At 48.6% G+C, this 26,546-nt stretch overlaps 1 protein-coding gene across 6 annotated transcripts in view; it reads right to left on the bottom strand.

The window, feature by feature from the left end:
- Gas7 (growth arrest specific 7) overlaps positions 1 to 26,546 on the bottom strand; it is a 218,733-nt gene that overhangs the window by 87,606 nt on the left and 104,581 nt on the right. The window contains exon 1 of one of the 6 annotated variants that reach the window (XM_051168028.1): positions 21,336 to 21,477. The exons of the other annotated variants lie outside the window; for them this stretch is intronic. Coding sequence (XP_051023985.1) covers positions 21,336 to 21,359 — 24 coding nt within the window. The 5' untranslated portion in view covers positions 21,360 to 21,477. Of the gene's footprint in view, positions 1 to 21,335; positions 21,478 to 26,546 lie in introns of those variants that run through there. 6 annotated transcript variants of the gene reach the window in all.

Below are 26,546 nucleotides of genomic sequence, written 5' to 3'. Positions count from 1 at the left end.
ACTATAGAGCACAACCCTGTCTCAAACAAAAACATCCGCAAAAATTGCCGCACGTTTTTTGGTTTGTTTGTTTGTTTTTGTTTTTTTTAGTTTTTGAGACAGGGTCTCTCTGTGTAGCCTTGGCTCTCCTGGGCTTGCTTTGTAGGCCAAGCTGGCCTCAGACTCACAGAGATCCACCTGCCTCTGCCTCCTGAGTGCTGGGATTAAAGGCATGTGCTACCACCACCCAGCTTCCATGGGTATTTCTTGAGTATGTGCCACTGGAAAAAAATTGTCAATGTGGTACAGTTACACACAGTGCTTAGGGAATGGTGGTGGTAAACTCCACATGTGATCAGTAGAAGTAGAATTTCCCTCCCAAATATTCTCAAAGAGCAGGAGCTGGAACCTGTGGCCACAGAGTGCTTAGAAGATGTTCTCCCACATCTGAAAGTTTAGGAGGATTCAGTGTGAAGAAAGAGGAAGGCTTCATCGTCAAAGGACTTAGGCTGGCCGCTGAGAGCACTTGCTAGTGGGGCTGAGTGGGGGAAGCACTTGCCCTGCAAGGCATGAGGCCCTGAGTTCAGAGCCCTAGAGATCATGCAAGAGTCAAGCATAGCTGCTGCAGAGCGTCATTTCAGCGCTTGGAGGAGACAGGCAGATCCCAGGAACTGGCCAACCAGTGGACTGAACAGAGTCTAAAGACGAGGAGAAGCAAAGGAGTAAGGGCCCCTGGATATCAGCCTGTGACCTCCACATGTGCTTGCATGTGCCCACAGGTGAGCACATGAGCTTATGCATGCATAAAAATGATATGAGAAGAGCCAGGGAGATGGCTCAGTTACTAAATGTCTTAGCCACACAAGCCCGACAACCCTAGTTCAAACCCAGGGACCCACATAAAAAGTTGCATGTGGTGGCATGCATCTGTAATCCTAGCATCTCTACAGCAAGGTGGGTGACAGAGGCAGAAGAATTGCCAAAAGGTCGTGGGCCAGTGTGCTGGTCAGTTTTATAGCAACTTAGCACAAGTTAGAGTAACCTGAGAAGAATTCTCAATTGACAGAGGCATAGAGGCAAATCTGTTGGGCATTTTGTTGATTAATGATCCCTGTGGGTGGGCCCATCTCACTGTGGGTGATGCCAGCCCTCGGCTGGTAATCCTGCTGTATAAGAAAGCAGGCTGAACAAGCCACAGGGAGCTAACCAGTGAGCAGCACTCCCCCATGACATCTTCTTCAGTCCCTGCCTCCAGGTTCCTGCTTTGAGTTCCTGCCCTGATGATGAAATAAACCCTTTCCTCCCCAAACTGCTTCTGGTTACGGCGTTTTATCACAGCAACGGAAACTCTAAGCAAGGAAACTAGCAAACGTGAAATATGCAGTTCTGTGGCCAAGACAAGAGAATCCCACCCTCAACAAGGTGGAAGGCAGGAACTGACTGAGAAAGTGTGTCCTCTGACCTCCCTACACACACCAGACATATGCACTACACACACACACACACACACACACATGCATAATTATAGATTCAATTAAGCTTGCAAATTGTTGTTTGAATAGTTTAGTTATAGAATTAAGTTCACAAATTGTTGTTGTCTGAGGGTAAAGACAAGTGACAAGTAACACCAGAGATTATCAAGAGGCAAAAAAGTCAGAAATAGGCTCCTATTCTTCCATCCCATCTGCTCTGCTTTGTCTCCTAAAGTTTCACTTTCTGAAAGCACAGTCCCCAAGTGGAATGATACTGAAAGGGGGTAGGACTTTTAAGAGGTAGGGTGTAGTGGAGGACCAGCAGGTCTTTAGGAGGACCACACCTGTCTCCTGAGGCTGGATTAGGTACCTTGGGATTGGATTGGTTGTTTTAAGGAGACTGGTTTTCTCAGTTGGCTTTTCTTGCTTCTTTCATTGGTGACACCTCTCTCTGTCTCTGTCTTGCTGTCTGTCGGTCTCTGACACACACACACACACACACACACACACACACACACACACACACACACACTCATCCTCCAGATAACATCCCTCATACTATGACTTAGTATAAGGCCTTATCAGGGGCTGACAGGCGTGCTATACTTCCAGACCTCCAAAACCACGAACTAGATAGACCTTTTCCAGTTTTCTTTGTACAGAACCTGTTTAAAACACACAAGTAACAATACAAATTTCCTAAAGAGAATTCTCTTTCCGAGGCATGGTGGTACACACCTGTAATCCTACCACGTGGGTGGCTGATGCAGGAGGATGACAAGTTCAAGGCTAGCCAAGCTGATGGCTAAGCTACACAGGTAACAACCAGCAAAGCCACCAGACACTGCTCAGTTGGCTCTTTCATCCCTTGGCATTTGGTGTCTCATCATCTCTTTCCCAAAGGCTGAAGTTTCCCAACTACAGTGTTGGTAGTCAGTTTCTACAGGAGATTCTAAGTCCGGGAATCCACCCAGGTTGGACAAGCTGGGACCAAGGGAAAACACAGCAGGAAGCCAGGGCTCTCCAAACACCTCCTTTCCCACTCCTGTTGCCTTCTGTTTATGTTGCCACAGCTGAAGCTCAGAAAAGCCCTCAGTAAAGGCCGGTGATGCTTTAACCTGGGCTGGGTCTGAGTGAGCCTGTGTCTTGTAAGCACCTCTGGCTGGTCGCTGTGTAGAAAGTGGGCATATGCATAGGTCCGCCTCCAGTTTTTAACAAGAAGCTACCAAGACCATCAGTCTTAGTGTCATGGAACCTGTAGATGTGCTATGCAAGGCTGATTAATTGGGCTCTGGGTTAATTAATAGGCAACCCAAGCCCAGAATGCCTGACTACTTCTCTTGCCTGAGCTGGCTGGTCCTCTCTGGTGCTGGCACCTGTCCAGTGCCACGACATAGGATAATGTCAGATGAAAAACATTGTTTCTTTTGCATCCTCTAGCAGAACTTCAGCAATGACCAAGTAGCACAGCTCTGCTGTTGATGTAAGGGTTGCTCCTGCCTCTTCCAGAGGTTGGAGAGGGCACAGGACCTGAGGGGAGGAGGCATCCAACACATACTCCTGAAAACAGAACTTCCTCTAGCAGTAGGCTGGGACTCTTTCTCCATCTTTGAAGCCTTTTTCTGGGACGGAGGGGTACCCAGAGAAAGCTTGTCTGCCTGCTCGTGTCTGTGATGCTTTCAGAATCATTTAAAAAGGCAAGGCAGTCTGCTCCTGGAAGTCTGGTCCAGCTTCTGTGGTTTTAGCTGTGGAAGAATGGGTGATGTTATGCATCATTTTGTATTGATGTAACAAGACACCTTGAGGTGAGGTATTTAAAGAAGAAAGGAAGGTTTGTTTGACCCACGGTTTTGGAGGCCAGAGGAAGCGGCACGCTGAAGTCACAGCATAGTGGAGAAACAGAAAGAGAAAGGTGGTAAGCAGAAAGGACCGGACCCGTGGGGCATCTCAGTTCTATCACAAGTCTTTGGTAAGAACTAACTTGCTCAAGGAGACCAGCATTAATCGCTTCTGGGGGGACCACATCCCCGTGACCTAACAACTTTCCACCTCTCCTTTTTTCTTTCTTTCTTTTTGTTTTTGTTTTTTGAGACAGGGTCTCTCTGTGTAGCCTTGGCTGTCCTGGACTCTTTGTAGACCAGGCTGGCCTCGAACTCACAGCATTCCGCCTGCCTCTGCCTCCCAAGTGCTGGGATTAAAGGCGTGCGCCACTATGCCCTTCCACCTCTTCAGGCTTCCTTCCCTTAACATGTCCACACGTGCTATCAGACTCAAACCTCTGCATCAACTGTTATCCGATTCCCCAGTTCCTAGGCTGTGAAGATGGGCACATTCTCTTCCATCTTATACCTAGCAGCACCCAAAGAGGCTGGACCACTCTCATTTTCCTCCTCTCGCTGTCTACCTCTAGTTGCAGATGACTGAAGCATTAGCAGGAATCATGGTGGCCCCAGGCATAAGGAGTCAGTGTTCCAAAATGAGTTCAGTGTGTGTGCTTCCTGTGGCCTTGGCTCCCTTACCTATAAAATGACATGGTCATAGGCCTTAAGATGAGGGTTTTAGGACCCAGGAGAAACCTTTCATAATAGAGCCCAGAACTACCATCAGGGACCTACAAAGGCATTTAAATGTTCACCTCAGCTTGTAAAAAGCAGCAAGGACATGAACAAAAGCACAGAGACTTCCTTCCCAGGAACACGGGTGTCCACAAAATGTTATTTTTATTATCCTTACCTTCACATTCATTTGGTCTCTCATGACGAAAAGGTTTCAGATTTTTTTATATTAACATCTGACATCTGTCCATTTCCTCAGCCAAATCTGACTTAGAATTGATGTGTGGTGTGTGTGTGTGTGTGTGTGTGTGTGTGTGTGTGCGTGCGCGCGCGCGCGCGCGTGTGCGCGCGCTCTGTGTAGAGTGACAGTTTGGCTGGCTCTGTGGCAGTACACCTGCCAAGCACTTCAAGAGGCTGGGTTCAGTGGCCCCCCCCACCCCCACTACCCCCACCCCACTGCCCAAAACAAGTTTAGAAACTCCAAACAAAACAGTACTCAAGATGCCAATATGGTAAAGTGAAGTCACAAATATTGTACATGAAACACAAGACCGACGTACCAGATGCAGCCGACTGCATCTGCTACCCTGGGTCTGACACAGAGACTGGTTGTGTCAGAGGTTATCACTCTATCACTGTCAGTGACCAATCAGTCTTTAAAATGTCCCATTTTGTTAAAAGAAGAGCTGGCCTAGAGTTCAGTGCTTTTCTTCTTGAGGTCAGTGACCTTGATGAACATCCCAGAGGGCAATGACATCCTAGATTTTTCTGTCTCCAGCCCCATGGGGTAACTTCGAAGGACACTTTAGGGACTGTTTACCTGGTAGGGTAAAATCTACCTTTGTGATTTCTGGTCAAATTTCCCTTTGCAAAAGGAGACAAGAGAGCCTTGCCAACACTGTTAGGGGAAGAACAGATAGGTACTATACAAAACTTATGCCCTCCCCGACATCCCACCTTTATCATTAAATTTACAATGCTCCAAAATGCCTTTTTGCTGCTGTTTCTGGACTTTACTCAAGTTGTTACACCTCTCAAGAAAGATCCCATAATCCAATTTACTAAGCACTCTCTTCCACTCAAAATGGATGTAAGAAGGTCAGAAGTGTATGCAAAAGCTAAAAACTTGATTTCAAAGTAGAAAATAAGGAGGTTGTGGAGCCCGGGAAGGATGTGGGGAAGAGAGGGGTGGAAGCAATGTTAAGAACATGCAAGGGTGCAGGTGGGTAGAACGGTACCTTTTAATGGACCGCAGCATGGTAGAACAGCTATGGTTGACAGCAATTAATTGAATATTTCAAAACAGCTGACAGAGAGGCTTTTTAACATTGCCAACACAAAGAAGTGATACTCAGCTGAGTTGACGGATAGGCCAATCACTCTGATATGATCGTTAACATTATGCCCCATAAATATGGACAATTACGTGTCAATTATAACGATGGCTCAGCAGGCAACGGAGGACACCGATCAAGCTTGACGAGTTGAGTTCCGTCCCTGAGATTCTCACAGTGGAGAAGCAGAACGGACTTTTGTAAGTTGCCTCTGTCTTCCACCCATGCCAGGGCACACGTGTGTGTACATACCTACCCATACAGGCATGCATGCACATAAAATAAATAAAATGTAATTTTTAAAAGTTAACGTGTTACACAGGAGGCTAGAGAGATGCCCCAGTGGCTAACAACACATACCGCTCTTGCAGAGCACCCAAACTCAGTTACCAGCACTCACACTGGGCAGCACACAACCACCCGGAACTCAAGCTCCTGGGGATCCAACATCCAACACTGAATGCACTTTGCACTCATGTATACACAACCACCACCCACCCACCCCAACACATACACACATAATAAAAATATGAAAGTAAATAAGAATAAAATCCCTTTAAAACGCATTAATAATAACCATAATCCAAGAAGTTGTTGAGAAGTAAGGAAGGGAGTTGAAGGCTGATGTCTCTACTGGTCACAGGCTCAGTACTACATGCAAAGCAGCTGCCCACTGGAAAGGAACTTCAGGGTGAGGGACTGCCCTGTCCCTGCAGATGCTCTGGGGACACAAGGAGGCTTCTTTGGGGGAGCTGGTGCCGTTTTAACGACAGGCCAACTGTGCCTCATTAGGGAGTAAAGGCAGGCACGCTGCCTGCCAGCTGTGGCCGCCATCCAGCTGGCCTGACTTTGTGGTCACTGCTTGTGGGCTGCAGCAGCCCACAGGCACCGAAAGAAAGCGGAAGTTGCCAGTCTCACCATGGAGACGTGTTCTAGTTACTCCGCAGCGCCAACTGCTTGCGCTCACAGCCGTTCTGTTCAGAGACGCCCGGCACCCCTAATTGGTTCTGAAACACTAGCTTGCAGGGAGATGAAAATGAAAGGGCAGTTTCCAGAGTCAGTAATGGGTGGGATCCTCCCAACCCTACTTGGTTGTGCTTTTGAGTCCACTGCTAGAGACGCATAAGAACCAGACAGACAGTAGCTGCCAAGACCTTACCATGGACGTTCTGGATACACCACCAAGTCTTAACACTGCAAGAGGCACACAGAACATGCACTGCATGCCGGGGGCCATGTTAGAAGCAGTAGCAGCCTTGCTTTGAGATCTTAAGCAACCTGCTTCATCTCCGTTGGGAGGCCTTGATTTCTTCATCTCTCAAAATGTGGAAGTTGGGCCAGATGGTCTGCGAGGGTTTATTTTGAACAGATATCATCTAGTGCTCAATGATTCTAAATGCTAGGATATCTGTTTTAAGGATGTGCCATTTGTGTAGAGGGGCGGAGGAGTCATATTCCTGTAATTCCTGTACAGACATGTGACTCAGAAGCATGGACCTCTTCTTAAACGCTGCCCATGCCCAGCCTCTTAGGATTGCATGTCACCACGCTGAGTGCTGTCCTAAAAGGCCCGTGCCTACCCTTTCTCTGTGAAAGCCTCTCTCAAGGACCCACCAGTGTGACATCCAGAGGTCAGAGTTCATCTGTACATGTCCTAGGAGGGCTCCAGTAGAACTAACCTGCCTGTCATCTAAGAAATGAGCACATGCAGTTTACCCTTCACCTTACACCCCAGACCCACAGTCCATTTCAGCTTAGGTACACTCCAGCAGTGGTCCAGTGTCCTTCATGTCCCACACTGCCGCAAGTTTGCCTTGAGCTCTTCCTAGCTCTCAGCATACCTACTAGTGCCCATTCTCTCTGTTAGCCACGCCCCCTTCCCTCTCAGCTCTCAACCAGGCCCGGCAGCATCCTACAGTCTGCTCCTGGCCATCCTCTCTTGGTTATAACATGATAGTTTAGCCTGTGATCCTTCCAGCAATAATTCTCCAAGGGTGGCCCTCTGTACTGACAGCACAAAGGTAGCTAGGAATGCAGAGTCTCGGTCTTGCCCCAGCATTGAGTCTGTGGGTCAAAGCTCCCCCCCCCCCACCCCCAGACCATTAGGACACCTGATCATCATTACAAAGCCTCTTATACATAGTCTTGGGAAGTCAGGGATCTCAGTTCAAGGACACTCTTGGGTAGCCAGGGCTACCACCTTCTCCTGGTCCCAGTTCAGGCTTCTGGGAAAGAACACCAAAATCAGGAGTGCTTAGTGGCCCAGCGAGGTGGAGGAAAACTCCATGCAGCGGATGATGAGGCTTGCCACCTGCACTGGACCTCACAGCTGTGTGACTCCCTTGGCAGCAGGGGTCACACAGCATTCTAGGCTAGGGGGGCAGATCATAGGAAAGGTGACCTTTGACATCCAGGCTCAGAGGTCAGCAGAGCAAGGCTTTCTATTCTCATACCTTAGAAAAGCTGCCACCACCAAACTTAAAGGAGACATCAGGCAAGCTTGAAACCGCGTCAGGTATCACCGGTGCTGAGACACCCAAAGGCTCCCTTTACCTTCCTGTAACGCAGAGGCTTTACAGTTACTTCCTAGATCTTATACCTTAGAACCTTCCCGGTAAATCTGGGCCATGGAGGAGGAACCAGATGGGCAGGAAGAAGCCATGCTTTATATTTAGAAAGAGTTACAAAAAGAATGGTGTAAAAACTATAAATAAATCCACAGCAGCTCTCGTCTCCATCACGTGCCTTCAACTACCTGTCCCAGGTGAACCTTCCCTCTACAAACTCTCCTTCTCCCATCTCTCCATACAGCTCCCCAGCCCCGCCCCAAACCCCATCATTTACACTTGGCCCACACCCCGCTCTTTCTTCTCATGTCTTGGACACCTGAGCGGTGCCTCCTGGCCCAGGGTCCACAGACCTTCCAGACTCACAAGGTAGTACCCAAGTCTCACAGGGTTTTCCTCTCTGCACCACTGAAGGTATTTTTCACGACCCACAGAAAGGGCAGGTGAAGTGTGCTTCTACAGGAGCCGTTCTTACCATGAGTGGCTAGCTGGTCCTTAAGAGGTGCTGCTATGGGAGAGACCCGTGGGCTGGTCTGAAGCCTCAGGATCAGGACCGGGCTCCGGGCGTCTTGTTGTGCATGGCACCCTCTGGGGAAAGCGAGCTTAAAGCAAGCAGCTGCCCCAGGGCCAGGGCTCTGAGCACCCTGGGGGATGTTCCTGTGGCTTTTCTCATCACTGTCATCACTGTTCTTTCACAAAGAACCCACTACATTGCACAGTTCCTCCCAAATCTGCTCCAGTGCCTGTTGGGAAATCAACAACTCATGCGGGCCTTTCCAGATACAATTTCTAGAGGACTCTCTCCTCCCCATTTCTCAGCTTAAAAAAAAAAAAAAAAAAAAAAATTGGCCTAGGTCACAGCATACAATGGCCAAGACTGTGTCACTGACCAGATGACTCCCACCCCTAGGCCCATGAACAAGGGCACCTTTGTCTACTGCATTTTAGACAGGACTCCGTGGGCCTGCCTTATCCCTGCTAGGAGAAGTTTTAGCCAACTTCTTCCCAAACTTAAGTCAGAGCTCTGGCCTGGGCCCCAGTTCCAGCTGTGTGAGCCCAAGGCCTGATAAAAGCCAATGTGGAAAGAACGGAGAATTTTCAGAAAGGGCCATTGTGTGTAACTCACCTCTGGCCTTGGCCTTCGATCTTCACTCACCACCAACGACTGTAAATGAGGACGGAGCTGGGCCCAAGAGCAATACTGTATCCACCACCTAAACAGATTAGGTAGGGACCCGGATCCCCAGTGAATCTGATATTCCATTTAGAAGCCTTCTGGAAGCTGGAGAGCCAGCTCCATGGGGAGGACGCTTGTTGAACTAGCATCAGAGCCTAGGTTTGGATCTCCAAAACTCAAGAAAACCAAATCACACTATAGAGTATAGCCACAGAGGCTCCAGGCAAGATAGAAGACAGACAGGAAAGCTGGAAGCTCCTGGAAGGTTGTGGGCCAAGTAGCCTGAGATAAGGAATGACAAACATCTCAAATGGCATCTCAAGTGGGGTGAAGGGCAAGGACTCACACCTGTGCTTGTCCTCTGACTTCTACAGGCATGCCATCACACACACACACACACACACACACACACACACACACGCATACACGTGCACACGCGCACATACACAGACAGACAAATAAATAAATTGAAGCCTTCTGGAGCCATCGAAGATTTAGCACTTAAGTCATATTTCTGTGTTAACTTTCTGCTACAAACTCTGGTATTTCAGCAACTGATTTTTTTTTTTTTCTGTGCTAGGAATTGAACTCAGGACCTGCTACATGTTAGGCAAGCACTCCACCATGAACTGCATTCCCTGACTGGGTCTTCTTATAGAATTAAACAAACTGGATCGTCACCCAGGGATGGAGTTAGACCAGGGGAGAGGTTGGTGGGGAACTCAAGCCCTTAGCTTTGTGGTACAAATGCGTGCATAAAATCACGGCGCTCCCGTGCTCTTGGAAGCAGGCTCCCACCCACTGCCACTAAAAGCAAAGCTGCAGTTAGACCTGGACAGACATCACCTTTTCTAGTTCCTCAAGCTTTGTGGAGTCACAGTGGCCATGGACGCTTCTTGGCCTTATAATGGCAAAAGGGGCACCGTTTTAAGGCTGTTGTTATTAGTGCCATCTTGGCTTTGTGTTCCACAGAGAAGCAGATACATTCACAAGCAACAGCGCACCACTGTCCATACAGTTATGGCTGTCTGCCACTACAAAGGCAGTATGGCTGCCATCTCCTGGCTAGATACCTCTCTGGGCCACTGTAAACCATGAAATCTGCTCTGACCTGGGCTAAGCAGAATGCATGAGTCCTGAAGGCTTTATTTTTCAGGATTCGCCTAACCTAATCTCCTAGGCTCTGAAAGACTCTGGTACAACATCATTATCTATAACAGGATTCTGAGTTTCATCTGGGAAGTCACTTGAGTTTTGTTTTATTAATGGTTCTCTTTTCTTAAAGGTTGGTGGTGAGGTGCAAACTAATGGGCTGTCTGTTTGGCATCTGTAATCAGGTAGATGTCTACATTCGGGGCCACAGGCACAGCGGAGAGACAGCAGGGAGCTCATGATTCAAAAGCAAAAGACCAGTGATCATTTTCATAGAGCTACATAAGGCTGACCTACAAGGTATTGTTCTTTGTTTCAGTTGAGTTGAAAACTAGCAACCAAAATAGTCCACTTGGCTTTTGCCCTCTGCAGGATGAATCGTGTTGTGTTGTAATGATCATTAATAAGGAGGAACATCTGGCTATGGGGATGACTCACTTTTCCTAAATGCCTCATAGTCATGAAGGAAGAAATTATTCAGCACCGTGCAGTCTCCAGGGTCTAGGGTCTTAGACACGCCCACTCTTACATGTGGCCCCTGGGTTACATGACCAGTGGACCAGGTAGTAGTTGCTAAATTATCCCTTCCCCGTGCTACAAAAGATACAGGCACTATTACAGAAGTGCAGGACTCTCAAAATTTGGAAGATAAAGATAAGTCACAGACGGGGGTGGGGAGTGGGGGGAGAGAAACAGCTTTCAAGACAGACTGCAGCCATGCCAAAAGGGCTAAGTCTGGAGACAATAAGTGCTTTCAGAATCCAGGGAGGGCGGGATCACTGTGGGCTGGGAGGATGGAGGGAGGGTTCTGAGAAGATAAAGAACTCGCCCCACAGTGGGAATAAAAAGGAAGGGCTTAACCCAAGTGCCAGGGACATGATGTAAGAAACACAAAGCACATGGGTATCCAATGGGATGAGGGCAGTGGGAGGAAGTGAAGCTGACTCCAAAGTCAACTGGGAAAAGCCAGCACTGTGAACCCAGGGGTCCAAGCAAGGATGGGAACCAGTTCAGGAGTGAGGGAGGCATGGTGTTTGTCGGCTCTAGATCCAAGTTCAGAGTGCGTTACCAGAACCTGGAGGCTGCACACCCACAGTGTTCCACGCGGGCAGCGGAGGTCAGTCTGGCTCTTGACATGTGGAGCTGGTAGCATGTGGAAAGAGAGTGGCCAGATCCTGTAGGTGGATTCAGGGCTCATAAGGAAGGATGGGGGAGTTAAACCTGAGACACAGGAGACTCTTAGAGGCAAGAAGCAGGTCTCTGTGCCATTTTCCTCTCTCCTCGCCCAGGGCTCAATGCTCAGGGGCTACAAGGGGACTTAATGCATTCCAGTTCTGATAGTGTCTCAGAAACCAAACAAGGGATTCCAGCAGGCGTGGTTTATCCTTCTTGTCTGAGCATACACTCTCTGATACCCAGAGGGCGTGGCCCCTGCTTATATTGGAAAGAGAAGCATGGACTAGAAACTGATTCAAGGCCCAGATGGGATGCAAAGAGGAGACACTGAGATAAGCTTCCAGTGGGCAGAGAAAACAAACAAACAAACAAACAAACAAAGGCCACAAGGAGTGCAGGCTCCAGCCTCAGGGTCTGCAGGGCAGAGGTTGAGGGACAGGCAACCAAGTTCCTGTATGCAGCATGTAGGAGGTTCTGTGTATCCACACCATACAAGATTATCAACACTGAGTGAACATATCAGAAATGGTGGTCAGTTTTAACCCCCCCACACACCATAACCAGAGAGATGGCTCGGTGGGAAAAGGAGACTGCTACCAAGCCCATCCACCTGAATTAGATCCTCACTTCCCAACAGTCATGACTCTAAAGTGTTTCCCAGCCCAGTGTCTCCCAGCTGCAGTCATGTTTAGCCTGTTGTCACATATTGTCACACCCCTGTGCCATAGCAACAGCCATTTATTTAAAAAAAGAAAAAGCAATGTTGGGCATGGATTCTGGGGCCATGTACTTGTTAAGCAAGCCACACCCCCAGTCTTCTCAATATTTTTTAACTAACTTACAGACGACTTAAATTTAGCCCAAGACTAAGCAATAATAACAGCTAAGAAATCAAGGATATGATTTGCGCTTTTCTATTTTTCCTATTACACATGAAAATAAATACAACCGAAAGCTGTCACTGCGATGTGATCTAAAATTACCCTGCGGGTCCTCCCTTCGAAACTCAGTACGCGTTCGGAAACACTCAGGCTGCGCAGAAAGCAGCCTGACACATGTAGAAAATGGTCTTTGGCTGTTTGTGTAATCCCAGAAAACCAACCCTGCGCTCCCTGGAGATGCACAGCTCTGAGTCACTATAGGGAAGTAAAGGGACAACGAAGAAAATGGCAAGAGAAGCCGGTGGTAAAGGTGCTGAGGCCGCTCCGGGAATGCCTGTCAGCGTGCCGCCGACTCACTGTGGAGTTAGCAAATAGAAGAAAAGAAATGAGGAAGCATTTACCCAATCTTGGAAGGAACAGAGACAATCAGAGAAACCACTCAGGAACCACTAGGTCAGCAGAGGGATGGAGAAAGATGTCCCTCAGACCAAGGGTGAGCTGTGGAAGAGAAACAGCACTTCCTGCTTCACCACCTGTGTGCCTCCTCCTGTGTCCTGCCTGCACCAGTCCTGGTCTCTAACCCAAGGGACAGGGTTTGCAGTGATCGGATGCCCTAGTTGTCATCCCTCTGAGCACACCTAGAGCAGGCACCTACCCTTCCCTCTCTACCCACCACTGAAGCCTAAAAGTTCATAGGAAACTGGGGAGCAGGAGCAAAGGGAGATGGGAGGGGTTTGGGCAGGCTGCTGCTCATTGGTTCTGAAAGTCACTGAGTGATTGGAAAGTGAGCAGAGGAGTGTGTGTGTGTGTGTGTGTGTGTGTGTGTGTGTGTGTGTATGTGTGTAGGAAGCCATGGGTCGGTCACAAAAAAGGAAGAAAACCTGCCTGCCATCGGGAAAAGGTGCAGAGGTCACTGAAGTCCACTTGCTCTGTGCAGAGGTACAGGCCACTTGCCTTGTCCTTGAAGGAAAAGAAAGTAGGCTGGGATGGCGAGAGAGATGATTCTGGATGAGGAAATGCCAAGCTGAGAGCTCAAAGGAAGAACACATCTCAGAAAATAACTCAGAAGAAACTTGGGAAACCATCAGAAGTCACGACCTCTGAAAGAGGAACAGAAAGTCGGGATGGAAAAACACAGCTGAGATCAAAGGGATGGCCTAAAGATGGGAAAGGATGAGTCGGGGCTTCCTCAAATCCACACCCGTGGAGCGCTGGAGAAGTGCCAATATCAAGCTCCAAAATTCGGAACTAGGCACGTGCTTGGGATCTCAGCACTAAGGAGGTAGAGGCAGAAGGATTAGAAATCCGGAGTCATCTTCAGCTACACTGTGAGTTCAGAAGCCTTGTGGTCTCAAAAAAAGACTGGGATTGTGGGTCAGTTGGTAGAGCACCTGCCTAGCAAGCAAGCTGAGTTTGTATCCCAGCACCACCTGAGCCATGTGTGGTGGTACACGCCTATAATCCCAGCACTCAGGAGGTACAGGCATAAGAATCACAAATGCAACCTCATCCTTAAATAATATTAAGAGTTACATTATGTCGCAGTATAAATAAACACATGTATGTGTTGTTACTTTTCAACAGTGTACAAATGGGAGCCTCCTTCCCAGAACTTTGCACTCACAGACATACCCAGCCTGCCGTGCTAACGCCTCAAATATGACGGAAACAGGAAAGCCTGTCCCAGGCATGCAAAGGAAGGCACCACCCACTTAGCTTTTAGGCACTGAGAGATAAATCTACCCCAGGAAGGCGACAATGGGGAAGCCTCAAGTGTGAGCAGTTTCTCGGTCTATGCAGTGAGCTGTGCTGTGTGGCAGATTTTCCGCTTCAGGGATAAAGCCTCAGAACCAGACCGTGGTAGTGGGAGGTGGTGTTTTGACGATCACTTGATTTCAATCTTGCCATTTTACAGATGAGAAAACCGAGGGCCATAGACTAAGAATGAACACCAAGCCTCCCCAGTCTCAGTACAGAGCGGAGCATCCTCTGGCTGCCCTGAACTTGCATGTGAACCTTCCAATATGACCACCGAGGCTACAAAACGACCTTGTCGTCAGACCACGCAGCATTTGCAGCCAAAACCCTACTTAGGACCTTAGCACCCCCCATGGGAAGGTGACACTGACAGCCACTTCCCATTTGTTTGTGGCCAAAGAGCCCTTTGGAGGAAGCGGGCAGGGAGGAAACATCTGTGAACACAGAGTGAAGGCACGGGCCTGCTTGATTTTCCCTTTGCGAGTCCTCTTCCGTCTATTTCCCCTACCCCTAAGATGCAAAGCTCTAGCCAAGCAAGAGGACCTGGAAGATTCCAGGAGCTTCTGGAAAGAACAACCCACAGGGATTTCCAGCAAAAGGCGTTCATGACCGCACTGGGCTGGGGGCAGGAGTACAAGCCATGCAGAGGCCCCACAGACTGCTCACCGGGCTCAGATATCTGCCTGCCCCAAACCCAGCTTCTGGTCTCTAGCTAGCAAAAGGAAAAGCATACACTAGGTTGCAGTCATATTCCACTAGTTGCATAACCTTGGAAAACCCTATGTGAAATGCCCTTTTTGTCTTCAGCACACACAAACGAAAACACAAGCCAGCAATGGTGGCACATGGTAGACTCAGCACTCAGGAGGCTGGGACAGCCTTGACTGCACAGCAAGTCTCTCTCTATTACAGAAGTTTGGTCAAAGTTCAGGGGGCAGAAACTCAGGTAGAAATGAATTCGCTTTGCAATGCTTTCCACCACCTGTTAAGTCTCTGGGTGACATTTGCCAGCTGCCATAGGCTGAGGGGAACCGAGACTCACTCTCCAATACCAGGCCTCCCCAACAGTCTGTATGGAACGTCCCAGAGCAACACTGACTAACCTTCCTGACACTGACAAGGCTGACAGAACAAATAGGAGGAAGGACACGGGAACGACAAGACTGGACTTCAGAGTCCTGTGGGCATCCAAACATCCTGGACAGCTCCTGGCTGAGCACACCTGATTTTTCCCTTTTGCAAATCCTTAGCGGACTGTTTCCCTACCACCAAGACTCAAAACCCCAGCCAGACAAGACAGCCCGGAAAACAGAGATTTCCAGCACAAGGCATGCACAGACCGTTCCTGGACCTTGAACAAGAGATGCAGACTTTTATACAAGGCCTCTGCCACCCTTCCTGAAGTGGCCCATACGTGCCTCTACTCATGCCACAGGCTTGCCACAGAAGGAGTCAGATTAGATAGAGAGACACAGGATCTCTTTGAATAGGGAGACACAGGGACCTAAGCCCCCCACCCCAATTCCCACACTTGGATATCTTCAATAGGTTCCACTGCCTGCATTTTGCTATGAAATCTGGTGTGTTCATTTGTACTTAAGTACTGCACAAGCATCTGCTGGGGGCCAGGAAGCTGACATAAACTAGCTTACTTGACTCCTGCAGAAACCTCAGGGGAGTTACTGCTTATTTTCACTTCATAGCATGGTTTGAACCCGGTGTTCCGTCTCTAAGCCTAGCGCTGATTCCTCCTTACCCAGGCTGCCTCTGAGTCTACACACTGAACCTCTGCTACCTCCCAAGGTAAACACTCTAGTTTGTAGAGGGAGCCAGGCTGCCAGCCCCCTCATTATCCATTTGACCCCAGAAGGCGATGATGCTGATTGCTAGTAGGGAGGCTTGTTAACTGGGGAGAGAGGTACCAGCAGGGGGAAGTGGATTGTTAAGTAAGTAACAAAATCTCAGCATATGCATTCCCCACAACCAAGAACTCTTACCAGAATCCAGGGGGGCGGGGGGGGGATGCCTCCCAGGAGATGGAGCTGACTGCTGAGTAGCTGCGAGGGGTTTTGTCTGGGGTCCGGCAGAACAGGAGCTCCAGCAGGCAGCTTCTACTCATTGACCAAAGCAAGAGGCAGAGGCAGCTCCCACACTAACCCTCTAATCATGAGCGCCTCCTCCCCTCTACACTGAATTCTGGATGCCTAGAAAGGGACCGTCTCCTGGGAGGTGTGCCCCCACCCTGCTTAACTTCTCCACCCACCACTGCTCTGCTTTAAATGACCTGGAACGACCGCTCGTCCGCTCACTCATGGAGAAAGTGTTCCGTTCAAATTTGTCGTCAGGCACAGATGTGCATAAGAAATGCATGACCCTGAGATGGAGCTCAGTTGACGAGATGCCTGCCTAGCATATGTGTTAATATACACGGTGATACTGCACGCCTAACGCCCCAGCCCTTGGGAGGTTGAGGCAGAAGGAACGAGGAGTTCAAGTTGATCCCTGCTTCACATAATGAGTTTGAGGCCAGCATGGACTACATGAGGGTATGTGTGGGGGCAGGGCCTGGGGGGGGCGCAAACTAAACAGGCTTCTTTCCACACCCTGCACAGTGCTTGTATTAGCTTATCTGGTATGTGGACCTCCACCCCCCTCCCACCCCTCCCCCCGCCCTGGAATGACCTGTGCATCAAGAGCAAGAACAGAGATAGAAAGAAAAAACGGAAGAGTCTAGAAGGTGGAGACTGCCCTGCCTATGTGCCAGTCTGCTTCACAATGAGAGTGCTCTTAGATACTTAACCCCACACCCCAGTTCCCCAAAGCACACAGGAAAAAAAAAAAAAAAACCTGGCCAAGGAGACATGGTCATCAGTGGCCTGGCTGGAGTCTGAGAGACAAGCTTCTCAAGAGCCTTGGGTCAGTTCTCCAAGTGCAGCATTTGGGAAAGGTGCACATAGACTGTATACTGAAGCTACCAAAGCCCTTAGCCAGGCTGGAAGGGACCAGATGACTGTGCAATAGCATCCGAGTTACCAGCATGAAATCAACACATGGCTGGTCCTTGCCTAGATGTTAGTTTTAAAGAACGAGTAGCGTGCAGGGCAGTGGTGGAGCACATCTTTAATCCCAGGACTCAGGGAATCAGAGGCAGGCAGATCTCTGTGAGTTCGAGGACAGCCTGGTCTACAGAGCTAGTCCCAGGTCAGCTATATGGTGAAACCCTGTCTTGAAAACAAAAACAAAAACAAAAACAAAAAAGAACTGGTAGCATATTTTTATCTAAAGACTTCCAGTTCCTCTGAATACCTGGTTACCCTTGGTAAGTTTGAGCAGCTTACCCAGTCCCTTGGAATGAGGCATAGTTCCCTGGCTGTGACACTAGGGCCACACACTGCTGGTCCCATGTGAAGGCAGCCAAGTGACTTTCTCTAAAGGCCAGGTGAAGGTGCCAATCTTGTCTGCTTTTCAGGTTGGAACCCTAAGACTTTTCACATTGGAGACTTGATTCCCAGTGCAACAGTGCTAGGAGTTGGGGAATCTCTCACTGTTAATTAGGTTGTGAGCGTCCGACCTTTATGGATATAGATTAATTTGGCTATCAGGAGTGGCTTAGTTACCACAGGTTGGCCTTGTTAACAGAGCAAGCGGGGCCCCTTCTTGCATACCACCCTTAGGCTATGTTGCCTTTCTGCCTTCCACTATGGGAAGATGCCCTAGGGCTTCCTCAACCAGAAGCTGATGCCATAGTTTTGGATTTCCCTAACACTACAACTATGTAGTGCATCCATTCCTAGTCTATATAACTTAGTCAGTGTGGCGTATCATATTAGATTGACACAAAACAGACTAAGACATCCATCAATATTACATCAATGAACCCGCAGATAGAAGTGCTGAACAGTCTGTTGTCATCCAAAAAGGCACTAAGGGGCTGGACAGATGGCTCAGTGGTTAAGATCAAATACTGCTCCTGCAGAGGATCTGAGTTCTATTCCCAGCACCCATGTTAGGCAGCTCACAGATACTTGTAACTCAAGCTCCAGGGGCTCTGACACCCTCTTCTGGCTCTCCAAGGGGCAATAGCAGACAAGAACACAACCCTGAATGCTGGGATTATGGGCAGGCACCACCACACCTGGCAGGGATACGCCCTTCAACACTTGCTGTGGACACAGGTGCAGGGAATTTTTCACACACACGCACCCCCACCCAAGTGAAGTAATAACGACCACATACCTGCCTCTGGGATAGTGTTCAGCAGAGGGGTTTGGGGACTGGGGCAAATTGAAAAGCAGTGGCAGCAACATGTCAGAGCCACACTGGACAGCAGGCTGGGTGTGACCACAGCTCCTAGTTGTTTTTGTTTTGTTTTGTTTGTGAGAGAAGCTGGAACTCTGGGTGTGTGTGTGTGTGTGTGTGTGTGTGTGTGTGTGTGTGTGTGTGTGTGAAAAGTGCTGATTTTAAGATGTTGGTAACCAACTCAAAAGTATTTAAATGAAACCATGGAGGGAAAACAAAAGCAAAATTAAAATAAATTCACAAGTCTCTGTGCTCTGCACTTGATTTCACCCAGCTGTGCTGCTGGTTTGCTCTGTTGGCTCTCTGCATACCCTGTCCTTTGAAGAGGCACTCTTGGTTTTAAAGGGCTGAATACCTCTTTCCCAGGCTGTCAGGCAGCAGATCTGCCCATGCGGACCAGTTTTCTGGCCAGGCCCTCTTAGCACTGGTCCTAGTGCGCACAGCGGAATGTGGGTTTCTGGGCTCTCTGAGGACATTTTCCAAGGATTGCACATGTGTGGCCGCCTCCCTGCTTTCCAGCCTGGCATAACCTTTCCCCTGTGGGAAGCACAGACATTTTCCTGGATGGATGAGACCCTGGAAGATCTGTCCTATTTGGCTTCATACCCATCAGCTGAAGATGGTGTTCAGAGAAGTAGGTGTATGAGGGATGCCAAAATAGGTTAAGGATATGAGCCTGGATGAGGGCAGATGCTTGGAGAGATGACACAGTCACTACAAGGACCAGGGAGTCACATGACAAAAAAGAGAAAGCCAGCACCTGGGGATGCAGTGTCTATCTAGTGGGAGGGCAGTAGATTTGGAGTCTCCCAGGAGGTGTGTGAAATTCTCTCCTGCAGTTCTCAGGGGCACGGGAATGAGTGTCCTGTGGCCTGTAGAATAACAGTGACAAAGGTGTCCAAGGGCTTGGGTCACAAGATGTCTTGCCTGAGGATGTTATCTGGAGCAGCCCTGGGGGCCTGGGAACTGTAGGTGCTATTTTCCTCTTGATTTCAGGTCTGAGAGAACAGGCAGCTACATTCCTGTCAACAGACCAGCCACTTCCCAAGTGGGCAGCGTGGGCTTCTCCAAATGGTGCAGCACACTGAGTCCACCCAAACCTTCCCTTTGTCCCCCTTGGGAGCCAGGGTTTCGCTGAAAAGGGAATCCACAGGCATTTTGGAGAAGCATTTGGTCACTACTCCACTTTGATTTGTCTGTTTGTTTAGGTTTTTGAGACAGGGTTTCTCTGTGTAGCCTCGGCTGTCCTGGATTTGCTTTTTAGACCAGGCTGGCCTCAAACTCACAATAATACGCTTGCCTCTGCCTCCCGAGTGCTGGGATTACAGGTACCCGGCTCTTTTATTTCTTTTGAAAGTCTGATAAGTGACCAAAATAACTAACTAACTAAATAAATAAATAAAGCAAACATATTTCTATTCATAGACTAAAATATATACTGACTCTTGCTACACACAGGCATGAGGATATTTATTTTTCATGCTAAACACTGACTACATGCAATGTGTGTCTTGGGACTCAGGGTTCAAGAGACACTGATCCCCAGATACAGTCTCTGTTTACTGAACCTTCTTTAGAGTTAGGTGGGGTAGTGACCACCTCAGGCATGAGATCAGCACGTCGGGGGGCAGAAAATGGAGGCCAATGGATTCCAGGCTAGGTTATGGTTTGAGACACTGTCAGAAAAAAGGGGGAACAGAAAGTGGGAGATAGAGGAAGTGAGATTTTAGGGTGCAGTCGCATGTGCCTGTAGTTTTTCCATATATTCAGTAGGCTGAGACAGGAAGGCCCCTTAAGTCTGGGAGTTCAAGAGCAGCCTTAACAAAATAGTGAGACTAAATTTCACACAAAACAATAGAAAGAAGGGGGCCAATGTCTTCAGACCTATATATCATTGAAACATTCGTTTATGCCGAATAGTATAGTAGAGTGCACCAAAAGGTCACATTTTAACAATATAATTGTACTGTGTGTGGCACTATAGTAAGAAATGAAATCAAGGAGAACTCTGGCTTGGCCTGTGTCCTCTGATGTCAGCCCACCCTCTCCTAGCTATTGGAGAACAGAATTGCCTCCTCAGATGTGTCACACACCCCCCATTGCACCCCAAACCTGTCCTCTGTGGGATCACCCCTAGTATGACCCCAATCACTTCAAGGCCATGTGGGACAATGCTCAGCCTCTTCTGCGAGACCCTAGGGAAGTGAAGCCTCAGGAAAAACCGGAGAAATCGCCCCATGTAGAAAGTGCCTGAACCCATGTAAATACAAGCTTTCTGCACTTGAACTTTCTCAACAGCTGTCTTCTGGATCTCATTATGTAATCGTGTGCTTGTTATGTCTCTCCAACTCGAGCACAGAAAGGCACGTCTGTGGCTGCGTTTCCCTCTTGCAGCTCCTCTGACTGATGCGTGCCCTGACCCCACAGCAGAAAGTGCACAATGTGACATGGAAGGGTCAGAAGGTTCATATGGACCATTTTCCTGCCCCATTTGCTATGTGACCTTTGTCAGAACATGTTGCCCCCCTGTTCTCTCCAACGGGAGAATGATACCAGTTGATTCCCAAAGACCTTTCTAGTTGTCTCCTCAGAACTCTACTGTGCACCACAGAGACTGGCCATATGATGGAATAAGGAGAGAAAAAAAATCAAAACCAAATAAGAAAATTCCAAATCTGAGATTTGAGGTAAGTCTACAGAAACCAGGAATACATCCATCTCGGGTACCTATCCCATCTTAGTGGCTTCCTTTGATTTTTGGAACCTTGGTCACCATACAACCCAGACTTCTTAAAGTCAAGGACCAGAGAAAGCGAAGACTCACCAAAGTCCCTCCAAAGCAGAGTCCAACTCCTATCTCAGGAGGCTATTGAAGGAAGCCTTCCCTGCCTGCAGAGGTTAGCTGGTCAGCACCTGTACCTGCTCCTCCTAGCCTGGGGCAACTGCACGAAAGGTGACTGAAGAAGTGTCAGGGTTCTCACTCACCTTAGCCCTGCAGTCGGTCCTCATACAAATCTGACAGGCTGGTCATTTTCTGCCACAGTCCCCATATCCACTGCTTCCCCGTGGCATCCGCTAATTCAGTGTGCAAAGCAGCATTTATATATAGAAAGTTGCAACCACGCAGGTTAGCATTAAAATAGAGCCTTGACGTTGCCGTGGCAACCAAACAAATGATATTCAAAATGAAGGAGAAGCATTCTGCAATCGGAAAAGCATGTCCACAGCCTTCCAGGACAGCTGGGCCCCTTCCCTCGAAGGGGGTGGGATGGCCTCCAGAGGAGAACCCTGTTCTTAGGAATCTCCTTCTCCATTAAGTCACCCGCTCTGGTTTCAGCTGAGGCTCTGCTGGCTGCACAGGTTTCCTTCCTGAAGCCAGCTCCCCGCCTGGGGTGGACCTGAGGCCAAGCAGCAACGCTGTGTGAGCACCGTGTTTAGGTATATCAGACTGCAAATGCTCAACCCGTCAGGGTCCACAGAGAAGCGGCCTGGGTGTTACCACTAAGGATGCCTCTAGGGACAAAGGTGCCCTTCTGCCACTGCCTGCCTTAAGCAGAGAGTCACCTGCCAGTTGGTGTGACACTTGTCAAGCTACTCCACCCACTGGAACCTCCAGTTTAAAATGGTGTGTGTGTGTGTGTGTGTGTGTGTGTGTGTGTGTGTTAGAGGGGAGAACTCTAGAGCTTTCTACCCCTGACTCTGGGATGTATATCTTTCCCCCTTGTTTAATATTCCTCTTGGATAGAGCTGAAGACCCACTGAAGCACGGAAGTTTCTGGTTCCTAAATTAAACACGTGGAACATGGGATGACCTCCCGTCCTTTAAGCCATGCAACCACCAAGAATGTGCACAGCCTCCAGGTAGAAGGATCTAGATGAGCCTAGCACCTTGGACAAGTCTTTGGGCCTTTTCAAGACTTGCCCTGAAGTCAAGTGTGGCCTGGAAAGGCTTGAATAAAGAAAGCTGTCAGTTCTAAGTGCACGGAGGATGCAGGTTGCAGAGCACAGGGACCCTTCAAATGTGGCTGAGGGCATGCAGAGTGGTGCCGCAGCTCAACAGCAAGGTGGCGGTTTCCCACCATGCTAAGCACACACGTGCCATCAGACTTGGCAAGCCTGCTCTCAGGCACTTATTTACCCATGAGGAATGAAAGAAAACAAATGTCCACCTAAGGTCTGATTCACAAATCTTCAGAGTAGTGACTAGAATTTGGATCATAAATGTCCTGCAAAGGCCCAATTACTTGAGGCTTGCTCTCCTACATATCAGATTTCCGGAATCCTTAAGAAGTGAGGCCGAGCCAGGCATGGTGGCACACGCCTTTAATCCCAGCACTCGGGAGGCAGAGGCAGGCGGATCGCTGTGAGTTCGAGGCCAGCCTGGTCTACAAAGTGAGTCCGGGACAGTCAAGGCTACACAGAGAAACCCTGTCTCAAAAAAACCATAAAACAAAATAAAACAAAACAAAAACAAGAAGTGGGGCCATATTGGGAGTTGTTCTGGTCACAACCCTTGAAGGTGACAGTGGGACCTCAGTTCTTTCTCTCTTTTTTTGCATCTGAACCTTGAGGTGAGCAGCTTAGCTCTACCAATTACTTATCACCATGGTCCACTAACTCACCACAGGACTCAAGCTGACCAAACACAGGTACCATATGCAAAGAGGCTGGTGTCAAAGGTCACATAATGTGCTATTCCACTAGGTGAGTTAACCCAGACCCAGAAAGGTACACATGGTATATATTCACTTATAATTGGATACTAGCCCAACATGGATGTCCTCTGAGAGGCTTCACTAAGCAAGGGATTGGGACAGATGCTGGGACTTGCTATTGGGACTCCAGGTGAGAGAGGTATGGGAGAATGGGGAAATAGAAGGACCCAGTGGGTCCTGGAACCTTACAAGAAGACCATCAAGGCTGGCGGATCTGGACTAATGTACCAACCAAGGACAATGCATGCAGTAAACTTAGACCCCTTATTCAGATCTAGCCAATGGACATTCTCTACAGTTGTGTGGGGAGTGGGGACTGACTCTGACATGAACTCTGATACCCCCTATTTGACCACTTCCCCTTGGTGGGGAGGCCTGGTGGCACTCAGAGGAAGGGGAAGCAGGCTACCCAGATAAGACCTTATAGGCTGTGATCATATGGTGGGGGAGGCCTAGCGGAGAGGAATAGGATGAACGAGGGAGGGAAGGGGGAACAGAAAGATACAAGTGAGGGGACAACAATCGAGATGAAATCTGAAAAAAATTTAAATTTAAAAAAAAAGAAAAGAAAGGCATTCTCAGACAAAGCTATGAGGGTGGAGAAGGCACCAGGGGGTTGGGTGGGGAAGGTATGAATGAAAAGGCATGTAGAAGGAAAGCAATTTTGAGACAGGATCTCACTATGTAGCCTGGAACTTGTGTATACCAGGATGGCCTGGAACTCACAGAAGAGACATTTTGGAATCAATGGAATTTTTTTGCATCCTGGCTGTTGAGGTGGCCATACTAATCTATATGTGTTAAAATTAATAGAAACTATATGCCAAAAGGTCACATTTACTCTATGATAACAGAAAAAATATTAATTTCATCTTAGGATAAAAAAAATCACATGACCAAGAGTTGATGACCAAGAGTATTCGGCTCTAAGAAGGGATCTTCGCCCCCTAAGCAGGCAACCTCTGCTTATACGTGTTACCAGTGTTGGTTTCCATTTGGCATATACCAGTTTGGTTCTGGATTAACATTTCTTTCTTTTTTTCTTTTGGTTTTTTGAGACAGGGTTTCTCTGTGTAGCCTTTGCTATCCTGGCCTGGACTCACTTTGTAGACCAGGCTGGCCTCGAACTCACAGTGATCCACCTGCCACTGCCTCCCGAGTGCTGGGATTAAAGGCGTGCACCACCACGCCCAGCTCTGGATTAACATTTCTAAAAGTGTGATTCTCAGAATACCAGTAGCTGCAGTACCTCACCTGGGAGTCTGTTGGAAAATCCAGGTTCTGGGGCCACTCGGGCTTTTTAAAGCAGATACTCCCAGATGGGACCCATGTTTGCACATCCTCTGAGGGCATAAGGTTCAAGTGCACATGACAGTTGGGAGACAGTGATCTTGTATAGCAGCTGGAACCAACTAGACAAGCCCACCATGGACCAGTCAAGCTCCCTGAACCTTCCTTTTCTGAATCCATCCCCTACACCTACCTTCACCTGCTCCAGATGTGGCCAGCTGCTGCCCAGCAGAACAGAGCAAAGCTCATAGTTCTCATGTGACCCACCTCCGAAGAAGCAGGGGATTCAGGGATGCTTGGCACCAAGCACACCCGTGGCCTAAGCTGAGACCCCAAAGGAGCCTTTGGCTATTGAGATCTACCTTGAAGTCCAAAAGCTCCGACCTTCGGATCCAGCCTGGGGTCCTGGACCAGAATCACAACCAGCCTTCATTCATTTACCTCCCTCCCTGGACTCCTGGAGAGGTCCCTGAAACAGACCGTGAGCCTCCTCGTGGTTACCCCCTGAAGCCTGGAAGAGCAGAGCTTCTCACCTTCCCCAGAACAAACCCAAAAGGCCCTTCTTCTCATGGTTGTTGGCTCCAGAGCCACAGCCAAGATGACGGCTACAGGGAATAAATCAGAACCATATGGATTTCATATCCAATGAAATAAACAGAATTACAGCACAGGGTTGGGCCCAAGAAACCAGGGGCTATGTGCCTGGCCCAGAGCCCAGGCTTGGTGGCCTGCAGCACAGGCTGTGCTCCTTGGCCTCTCCTCCCCACCTGTGACTCCCACAAACACTCCCAGGGGCACACTGCCTACTCTCTGGCTTTCCTTGCTGAGGTCTTGACTCCAATCCTGCTGTGACTGACATTTCAGTGTTTTATTGGAGTTTTTATATACACTCTTGTTTATGGTATAGTTAAAGATAGTTTGGCTCTTTTTCTAGTTCCATCTAAAGATGTACCAGCCCAGACAGGAATGTTGTCCTTGATGACATGGAGTTATAGTTCTGGAGAAACAGGGCTGGGAGGAGTGGGGGGAGGGTCAACTTTGGCATCCACCCTCTTTCTCACCTCACAGAGCTATTTGAACTGGGTGGGGACACCCATTTCCCCTCAGTCTCCTCAGATCATACACAGAAAACTCCTTCCTCTCCATTTCTAGGGAAACAGCACAGCATTATGGGTAGTTAGTGTTTCAAAACCAGGGTAGTTCTGCCCCACCCCAGGTGCTATGTGGCATTGTTTGGAGACATCCCACAGTGGGGATGGCTGAGTTAGCTCCCATGGCTGCTGAAGCAGTCTACCTGTGTCTGGGGGACAAGACTCTTCAAGGCCCTGAGTACTCTAAAGATCATAGGTCAAGGTCAAGGTCAAGGTCATTGACTGCATTCCTCCTGGAGGCTGTCTTGTCTTTCCCTGGTTTTGAACATTGCCCAGTCCTTGGCCAGGGCCTTTCCCCCACTTTCAAAGCCATCCATAACAGATTACACCGTTTTCACACTGTCAACTCTCTTCCACATATAAGGACCCCAGTGATCAGGTTGGGTCCTATTGGGTGATCTATGGTACTTTTGCAGCTTAAGGCCAGTTTATCTGCAGCTGTAATTCCACATACAATTTTAGTTCTTTTAATGTAACCCACCACATACAAGTTCCAAGGATTAGCTTGTGCCCATGGGGAGTGGACACTATGGTGCCTACCATGGGAGGCTGCTGGCTTCACTGCTAACACTCTACAACACAGCTATGGACAGTGGTATACACATGTAATCCCAGCACTTGGGGGTATTGAAGCTGGGGGGATATTGAGTTGGAGGTTAGCATCAACTGTCTCAAAAAAATAGCAAACTGAGCCGGGCGTGGTGGCGCATGCCTTTAATCCCAGCACTTGGGAGGCAGAGGCAGGTGGATCGCTGTGAGTTCGAGGCCAGCTGGTCTACAAAGTGAGTCTAGGACAGCCAAGGCTACACAGAGAAACCTTGTCTCGAAAAACCAACCAACCAACCAACCAAACAAACAAACAAAAAAACAACAACAAACTAACAAGCAATCCATTAACACAGAAAGACTCTATCCGCAGTATCAGCAAACCATAAGACTTAGAAGCCCTGGTGCAGCCTACTACCAAGGCTAGAGTTAGCTCCCAGTGACTCGGACTCAAGTCTGTTCCCCAGATACTTACAGAATTTTGATTCAGATTG

Source organism: Acomys russatus, chromosome 25 (assembly GCF_903995435.1).
Source record: "Acomys russatus chromosome 25, mAcoRus1.1, whole genome shotgun sequence".
Classification (NCBI taxonomy): domain Eukaryota; kingdom Metazoa; phylum Chordata; class Mammalia; order Rodentia; family Muridae; genus Acomys; species Acomys russatus.
The sequence above is the reverse complement of the archived record's forward strand: the minus strand, read 5'-3'. Positions and strand labels throughout refer to the sequence as shown.